Raw genomic sequence first — 9,653 nt, 5'->3', positions numbered from 1 at the left:
AGGCACAAGTCAAATTGCCCACGCATGTGCGATATCAAAAAAGATTCATAATATTTTCTCCATTTATTTTTATTTGTCTATAGTTAAATTAATATATAAATTACTTTTACATGTCTTCATTACATATTTTAACCTAATCATTGATAACTTCATCCTAAAGATTACAATCAGCCAGACCTCAAACGGCTTGCCATTGGTCCAATCTCTTAAGTCTGCTTTTGTCCACTGTAACTAGGTCATTTTAAAACTGAACACTTTTTTTTATCCTTCCATTTATTTAAATTGAGGATTTTAAATTATTCGCTTAACTATCTATAATTAATTGATAAATATTCATTTAAATAATTAAAATATTAAATAATAATTAATGGATGAAATCTAAAATTTATTTAATACGATATATTACTTGGCACTAACTTATTCTAATATATGAGCCAAATAGTATAGGATATTAAATAAATTTCAAATGTGCCATATTAATTATCAATTAAATTAATTATTTAAGAAAATACTAGTCAATATAATAATCATGGATAAACGAATAGTCCAAAATATTCATTTAAAATTTTATAGAAAAAAGTCTTTTTTAAAAGAAATAATTCAAGTTCTCGAAACTACCAAACAAATAATTACACCGACACTTAACCCATGAATAGACACTACTCAAATTAGAATTACAAGCCTTGTCTAAAACGCTAATAAAGTCACAGCCGAGATCCGTTACAAGTAGTAGTTTTGAAAACTAAGACTCTTTCTTTTATGAAAAAAACATTTTTAATATTTTTAAATAATTAATTAATTAATAATTAATGGGTCAAATTCATAATTTATTTTATATAAATATATTAAATATCCATATATATTTAGAATAAATTAATGAAAATTCACTCCTTTTAATTCATAATAATTATTATTTTTAAAGTAATAAATCCCACTAACTTATTTTTAATATATAAATAATTTTACTTATATATATTAGAATAAATTAGTAGGGTTTATGACTTGTTTATACATAATAATTATTATTTTTAAAAGTAATAAATTTTATCAACTTATTCTAATATATATAATTAAAACAATATAGAATATTAAATAAATTGCAAACTTAACCCATCAATTATTAATTTCATTAATTATTTAAAAATTTTCATCAATTAAATTACCGTAGATAAGTGTACAAAAAAGGTTATTTATTTATAATAAAAAAAATAAAGAGCTCCTAGTTCTTAAAACAATCTATAACTCCTTATACCAACAATTATCACATAAACTTGCTTAGCCATAATACTTTCATGAACATATTAAAATTGAGTTTATATTATTCTTTTTAATTATACAAAGAAAAAAATAGACACTAACATTCAAATAGTATGTATTTAGTCTGTAAATTTTTAAATTATCTTCAATGGAATCTACACTAAAATAACATGAAATCTTAATATAAACTATTGACTAAACTTTATTATCTTGTAAAAATAATGTAGAGGCATCTGAATACACAAACACTTGAAAATAGTGTTAGTGCTAGAATCTCCACCCCGTTTCATTATTGGCAACGTACAGCGCTGTATACACTATTAACAAAGCATACCAGAGACTCTAATTTATTGCCTTTTTTTCTTAGGAAAAATCACACAAATTTAAAGTAATCAAACTCTAATACGATTATCATAATGCTCGGTGGAAGGAGAAGTCGTTTAATAAAATAGGCTCACGGAGAAAGCTATAAAAATAACCTTCTAATTCCACTGCCCTAATACACCATATAGTGTTTCACCTCATCACAGCATTAGAAAAGATAAACTAATTTGACTATTTGATAAAGAAAAAATGGAGAGCTTCAGTGTGTGTAACAATCAGATCATTGATAATAAAATCTCACTGAAATCCGCTAAGATAATTATAGTTATCATCATAAGCCCCAAATTAAAAATTGAAAAGAAAACAAAATTAAAAATTGAAAAGAAAACAAACAATAAGTTTATGAAGATTAGTATGCTCAGACAGCCCAGGGTTTGATTGAAAATTGAAAAGAAAACAAACAACAAGTTTATGAAGATTAGTATGCTCAGACAGCCAAGGGTTTGTCTTCAATCATTTAGGGATTCGAAAAACCCCCTAAAATGATCAGAAACTCTAGTCCACAAATTGCTTCATCACCGCACAAAATTTAATAAACAACACAATAGAAACAGAGAAAATAATTTAAGAGAAGATGATAAAAGAAGATGAAGAGAGGAATAATATATAGATTTCATGGTGCTAGCTGCTAGGGTTATAGTGGGGCGTTACAACAAGGTTTTTTGATGGGCCAGCTTGAATTTATTTCTTTTTGGATCAAATAGTGTTCAAGGTTTTGGACTCAATAAGGCCCATTAACTACTATTATTTCTGCACATTCTAAAGTTGTAAAATAATGGAGAAACTACCTAATCACACATACATTCATAGTATATTTTTATTAGACTTCTCTCTAAGGCTGTTCATGGTTCAGTTTAGATCGGTTATTGATTAAAATTAAAATTAAATTATTTCAATTAATTTTTAAATTTCCAAAATCAAATGAAAAAATTAACGTCCATCCTTTTGGTTATTGTCAGTTTGGTTTCGATTTTTTTGTAATATTTCTATTTGAAAGTAATAAATTTTTTGAGGACATGGATATCTCGATAAACACAAACAGATAGTACATGAATAATCCACTGGAATACTATTGTGGATTCAATTGAGCAATACTAGAATTATTACACTAACAAAGTAATACAATTAAGAATGTGATTATCTTATGTGAGGTAGAGTAGGTAAAGACTAAAATAATGAATTTCGACGGACTTGAACTTAGGGCTGTAATAATTGGATTAAATTTTAACGGTTGGACTTGAGAAAATGATAAGGTTAAAGATTTAAGTTAATTAAATTTTAACAAAATATTTATATTTTATTTAAGAATAATATATAAATAATTATAAAATTTACACATACCTTTCTCGGTTTGATTGGATTATTTTTGCGGTTATTTATTATTAGTATCAAAACCAAATTAAATAGTACTGGTTTTCAATATTTAAAATCAAATCAAATCAAATATTGATTTTTTTAATTGGTTTGATTCGAATTGCGGTTCAATTTAATTTTTTAAGCATAACCATGAACAACCCTAGTTATCTCTATAGTTTGAAATAACTACATATTATCTGATAATATCATACTAGATTTGAAGTAAGATATATTTAGATATATGTACTTTTAATTTGCTATCAGATACAAAATGAAGTGCAAACATATAGGGAGAAAGGAGGCACGAAGAGGAGAGAGGCGATTTTAGATAGGAGGGAGGCGAACAAGAGAGTCAGTGTATCCCAGAAACATGTGATTCATACTAGATACATGTACATGAGATACCATAGATATTATGAAATATAGATACGTAATGAGAGAGGTGAGCGAGAAAGCAAGAGGGGAGAGAGGAAGAAAAACGAGTGAGATAGGTGAGAGGCGAGTTAGAGAGTCATTATATCCAAGATACATACAAATCCACTTAAATACCATGTATCTAGAATATATTACAATTAATTTTAATCCTATATATCCGAGATATAGATATCTGAAATTGAAATTTAGCATGAATGATAGTTTTAAAAACTCAGGAAAATTCATGTAACTAAAATCTTAAATTAGTAGGATTTATATTATTTGTATACACTCATTATAATATTTGTCATTTAAATTATTATTTTTTTGTCATTGACAAAAAAAAGGATGCATTCAATTTCTAAATATTTGTTTTCTAATGTTTTTAAAAAAATAACTAGATTATTTAAATTTGAAATCTCAATAAAATTGTTCATTATTAATAGACTTTGACCCTAACAATATGGAAAAGTTTGGTCTAATTAAATATAAATGTGTAGAAAAATTTTCAATTACAAAAGTGTGTATTGATGTAATATTTTTTGCCAAAAGTGAAATACTGTATTAAATTTTCAGAATATCTGATAAAAATTTGAATTGTTATAAAAAAAAATTTATAGGCATAATATATAAATGCTTTTAACTTTACCTCATTTTACATTTACTTCCTCAAACTTTGGGTGTGCTCAAGTAAGCACTTTAACTTGTATAAAATTTAACAAGTAAATACACAAGTCATACGTGACATAATATATGTAGGACACCACGTAGGACACAAACTGTCATGAAGGATTCCATGTAGGACATGTATGTTTATATGTTCAACTTTATACACATTAAAGTGTCTAGTTGTGCAGATCCAAAGTTGGAGGGTGTATATGTAATATGAGGCCGAGTTAAAGGGCATATTAAAAAATACCCTTAAACTATTTGAAATAGATTATATTTATCCTTAAACTATATTTCGTCTCAAAATTTCCTTTTCGGTCAAACTATTGGGTCAAAAATGTCCTTATTAACGGAAGTTGTTAAATGTCATGTGGATGTCACATGGATGCCACATTGCACGCCAATAAGGTTCCACTGCCACATAGACTAAACAGAAAAGGGTAAAAAAAATACCCTTAAACTATCCGAAATAGCTCATATTTATCCTTAAACTATATTTCTACTCAAAACTATCCTTGCCGTCAAACTATTGGGTCAAAAATACCCTTCTTAATAATGATAGTTTTTAAATTCCATGTGGATGTCACATTGCATGCCAATAGGGTTCCACTGCCACATAGACTGAATCCCTAAATCCTAATTACTCTCTCCCCCCCCCCCCCCCTTTATTTCATTATTTTCCAAAAACCATTTCACCCATTCTCCCTCATTTCGCAGCTAGAGGTTCATAGTTTTTTTGGGCGTGGATTTCAAAGTGTATATTCGTGGTTTAGTAAATCTTTTTTCTTATTTTATTATGTTACTTATTTCAAAGTATGATAGTAAGGATTTCATAATTTTCCCCTGATTTCACGGCTAGGGTTTCATAGTTTTCTTCAAAGCTGGATTTCAAAGTGGATAATCGTGGTTGTAAACATAATAAAATAAGAAAAGATATTTACTAACCTACAACCACAAATATCCACTTTGAAACCCAGCGATAAGAAAACTGTGGAACCCTAGCCGCAAAATGAGGGAGAAAAGGTGAAACCGTTTCTGGAAAATAATTAAAATGAGGGTGTTCGAGTAATTAAGATTTAGGAATTTAGTGTATGTGGCAGTGAAACCTTATTGGCGTGCAATGTGGCATCCACATGACATTTAACAACTTCCATTAATAAGGACACTTTTGACTCAATAGTTTGACGAAAATGGTAGTTTTAAGCGGAAATATAGTGCAAGGATAAATATGAGCTACTTCAGATAGTTTAAGTGTATTTTTTACCTTTTCCCTTTTAGTCTATATGACAATGGGACCCTACTGACGTGCAATGTGGTATCCACATGGCATTTAACAATTTTCGTTAGTTATAAGAAGGACACTTTTGATCCAGTAATTTGACGAGAAAGTTAGGTTTTAGCCGAAATATAGTTTAAAAATAATTATGAGCTATTTCGGATAGTTTAAGAGTATTTTGACCCTTTCCCGAAAATTATATAATTTCCTAGACACTTTTTACTTTTAGACTTTATTAGTCATTATTTTTTTATTTAAATTTCATAACATTTTTTTTAATTCAAACCCTTTCAGACCCATTGAAGATCTTTAAGCAGAAAAAATAAACACATTTAAAGGGCTACCTTTATTTAAACAACGGTATAATACATATATTGGACCCTAAACTTGGTTTCAAATTTTAACTTTGACTTCCAACTTTCATAATGCACAAACAGACACCTTAACTATCCAACTTTTAAATAAATAAACACATGAGTCCTATATGACACAATACACGTAGGACACCACATAGGACAAAAAATGACATGTAGGATGACATGTAGGACATGTGTGTCAATTTGTTTAACTTTATGAAAGTTTAAGTGTCTATTTGTGCACATCAAATTGAAGGGCATAAATGTAATTTGAAGCCAAGTTAAAATGTACATTTATGTATTATGCCTTTAAACAACCATCAAGTTAGCAAATAGAAATGAATATTACAAACAAACAAAAAAAGGACTAATTACAAAATGAACATGATGAAGAAACAATGATACATATAGCAACTTAAAATGATGGAACCAAAAGAACCAAAGACTCCTCTTAACTATTCACAACAGCACAATGCTTCCTAATTTCACCATCAGAACCTGTTTTAACTTCAATTCTTCCCATTTTCTCCATCGATTGAGCAAATTCAGCATAAAACTCTTTAAGTGATCCCGCGACAAGTTGTTCAATGTATGTCTTTGTTGTTGTACTTGTTGTTAGGGCTGCATCAGATTGGAAGAGTCCTCTCCTCTTGAGTAAAAGCTTGTAATAGCTAAGATCAAATGTCCTGAAACTCCCTGGGTCTATTTCAACTATTGTTGTGTTATCGTTAATTGATTTACATTTATTTGCCTTAAGATTAGCTGCATATTCACTGTCTAGAGATGGATCTTCAGTACCAAAAGTTCCAGTAAAATTATACAAACGCGTTGAAAATGACGAGCAATGAGAGACTCCAATGGTGTGAGCACCTGAAATATTTGACAATGGTAATTATCGGTAAGACCCATAGAGTGGTGCATATAGGAGTATAGTCACAATTTTTAACTTGTAAGTACGATTGGTCCTTAACATTATATTCAAGACCTACAGGTAGGACCAAAATATAAACATTTGTTTCATTTTACATGACCTTTTTCTTATTTCTAATATGTGGAGTTCTTTTATAAACTTGCAAGAGTAGTCTTTTCATTTCTTAAATTTCGTACTCAATAATTTGTCACATAAAATAAAATAGTAAAATAATTTTGACTTTACCAGATAATAAGACCAAGTCTTTAAGGTCAAGACCCTTCTTAGCAAAATCATTTTGGAGAGTTGAAAAGTTACTAGTTGGAGCTGGAATGTCTGTTAAGGTTTCTGAAGCATTAGAGATTCTTCCATCTCTTCTTCCTGTTGGTACACTCCATGAAGGACCTCCCTATATATATATCATGCCCAAAAATATAAAATTAAAATGGTCAAACATAACATATAAAATAAAAGAAAAAAAGGACAAATATATCTCAAAACTATTGTAAATGATATATATGCAGATATCTTGTATCATGTTTTTGGGACATTGGTACCCCTGCCGTTCAAAAACTAGAGCATATATACCCTTCACTTTAATGGAAGACTAAATAGGGACACATTACACAATCTTATTCGTCGATCCGATATTTATTAAATGTCAGATTTGTAGATAAGATTATCACACGTGTATGTCCGTTAGTATAAAGGGTATATATGCTTTTGTTTTTAGATGACGGGCGCACCAATGTCCCAATAGATTACGTTGACGGAGGGTATCTGCATACCATTTAAAATAGTTCGGAGGTATATTTGTCATTTTTCCCTAAAATAAATTGTAATGTTGAAGTTGTTGTCTTACTGTGACGACAACGGAGTCTCTAGCGACTAAGGCAACAATATCAGCACAAGAGACAACTCCAGGACATTCATCTTCAATTAATTTCTTCACATTATCAATGAATGAGAAACCTCTAAGTGTTAAATTTGGAGCACCAACTTTTTCAGTTTGGTTTCCTGTACTTGAAGTGAAATTCAAGAGCACAGATGCATCACATCCCTACAATCACCACAAAAACAATTAATTGATTCTCATCCTGACAAAGTAAGACATATACATTGAAACAACAGATGTAATTAATAATTACGTATTACGTACCCTGACAAAGCAATCATGGAAATGCATTCTGATTAAGGCAGCAGCAAGAGATGGAGCATTTGGAATGTGTTTATGGACATACTCTAAAATGATCTTTTCTGCTTTTGGACAACTCTTGGCATAAAAGTTTTGTTGTAATTGAGCATGGCTAGACACTAAGAAACACATCAATATTACAGGACACAAATACACAAATGTAGCCATTTTGTTTCTTATCTTCAAATAGATAGAAACTATTTTTTTTCACTATGTTTGTGTTATACACACATCAACTCCCAAGAGGAAATTTATAGGCATTAGGCTTTGACAAAGCTAACTAACATGTGCATATTTAAGTATTTTCTATTGATTTGATTGAATCGCAATTAGGTACAGTCTGTCTCTTTTATGCATAAATGCACTTCAGGGTCATTTGGTATATTGGTTAGAGTAGCTATGCATGGAATAGTTATCAATGTATTGATTATACGTTTATTAGGTATTCCATTTACTATTCTATCTAAAATAATATTTTATATATATATATATATATATATATATTTTTTTTTTTTTTGATAATTTATACATGTACTATTAATTATGTGAGCTTTTAAAATGTCAACCAAACGTTTTATTAATTATATATACGAAAAACTTATTTCATATTTACTTACCAAACGTCATATAAGTTATACACTAATATATGGATAACTTGTTTCTTGACCAACCACCAGGAGTCATTTAGTAAGGCGTGTAATAATAATATTGAATATGGTGTATTAGTAATGCTGATATTAGTTATGTGCTGAGATTAGTTATGTAAACGTAATTTCTTATGCATTGTTGGTTTGGTGTATTTAGCATAATTTCTAAAAAAAGAATTATTTATTTATAAAATTGCACTCCACAAATTACGATGGGAAGGATGTCAAAAATTTTCGAGGGATAATTGTGTCTTTAACCATGTTAATGCATGCATAAACTTTCTTGCATTACTAATATCATGAATTTCCATCTATTAGTTGTACATACTTCAATACCAAATAAAAAATATAACTAATACTTGCATTAGTTATATATAGATTGAAAAAATGTATGAAATATATATGATACTCCCATCTCATTTTATGTATCATTCGTTTCTATAAATAGTTGGACCACAATACTTGTCATTTTAAAAAATTTATGCATAAGTTACCATATTTTGCCTATTATACCCTTGATGGAATAGTTAATTAATCTTGTCATTATTAATAAAATTGATTTAATAAAACATTAAATAAGAATAAAAGGATAAAGTTACAGCATTTCTTAATTTCAAGTACAAAATAAAAAGAAGACATTTAAAATGGCACAGAGGGAGTATTAGCAAGGCATACAATATTTTTTTCTAATGAACCTTATCATTTTCTTGATCACTTTAATTATTTCTTGGTTTTATGAGTGACATTATTGGAATTGAAAAATAGAAAAACTCACCTGCACCTCAAGTTGCATCAGAAATATATAGGAGGTACCATAGCAGCCAGGACAACTCATATATTCTCATATGCATATGTCCACATCAATTTGTCATTGCATAATTTGCTACCTTTTTGTTTTATTCTAAACTATAACTACTATTTGCAAGTCCAAAATGCAGTTTTATTTACAAAAATTGAAAAATGGCAGTAAATTCATGAAAATACACTAGCAACTTACAACTTCTAATTACTATAATTTTGAAAAAAAAAATAATCTAAAGAATATCCTAAAACTGTCTTTATATATGCCCAAGAAATATTTATTGTTTCTCTATGTATCTTGAGTTTTAGCTAAAATTTGGGCCACCAACGTTGCGGCCTAGCAATATGCTCCATGGCTCCATGCTACATTGTTCACATTCCCCGAATC

At 28.9% G+C, this 9,653-nt stretch overlaps 1 protein-coding gene and 3 non-coding genes across 4 annotated transcripts; all 4 read right to left on the bottom strand.

Moving 5' to 3' along the window:
- Positions 1–1,672: 1,672 nt before the first annotated feature.
- On the bottom strand, positions 1,673–1,791 carry LOC114077406. Its single transcript, XR_003578712.1, has one exon. It is a non-coding gene; the product is annotated as a small nucleolar RNA Z152/R70/R12 (small nucleolar RNA).
- A 44-nt stretch (positions 1,792–1,835) lies between these two features.
- LOC114077405 lies at positions 1,836–1,922 on the bottom strand. The gene has a single exon (XR_003578711.1). It is a non-coding gene; the product is annotated as a small nucleolar RNA R11/Z151 (small nucleolar RNA).
- Positions 1,923–2,060: 138 nt separating this feature from the next.
- On the bottom strand, positions 2,061–2,169 carry LOC114077404. Its single transcript, XR_003578710.1, has one exon. It is a non-coding gene; the product is annotated as a small nucleolar RNA Z157/R69/R10 (small nucleolar RNA).
- Positions 2,170–6,013: 3,844 nt separating this feature from the next.
- On the bottom strand, positions 6,014–8,031 carry LOC107019119 (peroxidase 3-like). The gene is made up of 4 exons (XM_015219694.1): positions 7,782–8,031; positions 7,485–7,682; positions 6,869–7,031; positions 6,014–6,582 (listed from the first exon to the last, which is right to left on the bottom strand). The coding sequence occupies exons 1-4, from the start codon at positions 7,983–7,985 to the stop codon at positions 6,164–6,166; spliced, it is 984 nt and encodes a 327-aa protein (XP_015075180.1). The 5' UTR covers positions 7,986–8,031; the 3' UTR covers positions 6,014–6,163.
- Positions 8,032–9,653: the final 1,622 nt, after the last annotated feature.

The sequence above is a fragment of the Solanum pennellii genome, chromosome 5 (assembly GCF_001406875.1).
Source record: "Solanum pennellii chromosome 5, SPENNV200".
Lineage (NCBI taxonomy): Eukaryota > Viridiplantae > Streptophyta > Magnoliopsida > Solanales > Solanaceae > Solanum > Solanum pennellii.
The sequence above is the reverse complement of the archived record's forward strand: the minus strand, read 5'-3'. Positions and strand labels throughout refer to the sequence as shown.

Bases quoted from the DNA above. Each gene is read 5' to 3' on its own strand.
- LOC107019119 (XM_015219694.1), bottom strand. From the start codon at position 7,985: ATGGCTACATTTGTGTATTTGTGTCCTGTAATATTGATGTGTTTCTTA. The intron at 7,032-7,484 runs GTAAGACAACAA...ATATATATATAG, and splicing joins GAGACTCCGTTGTCGTCACA to GGAGGTCCTTCATGGAGTGT. The intron at 6,583-6,868 runs GTAAAGTCAAAA...CAAATATTTCAG, and splicing joins AGACTTGGTCTTATTATCTG to GTGCTCACACCATTGGAGTC.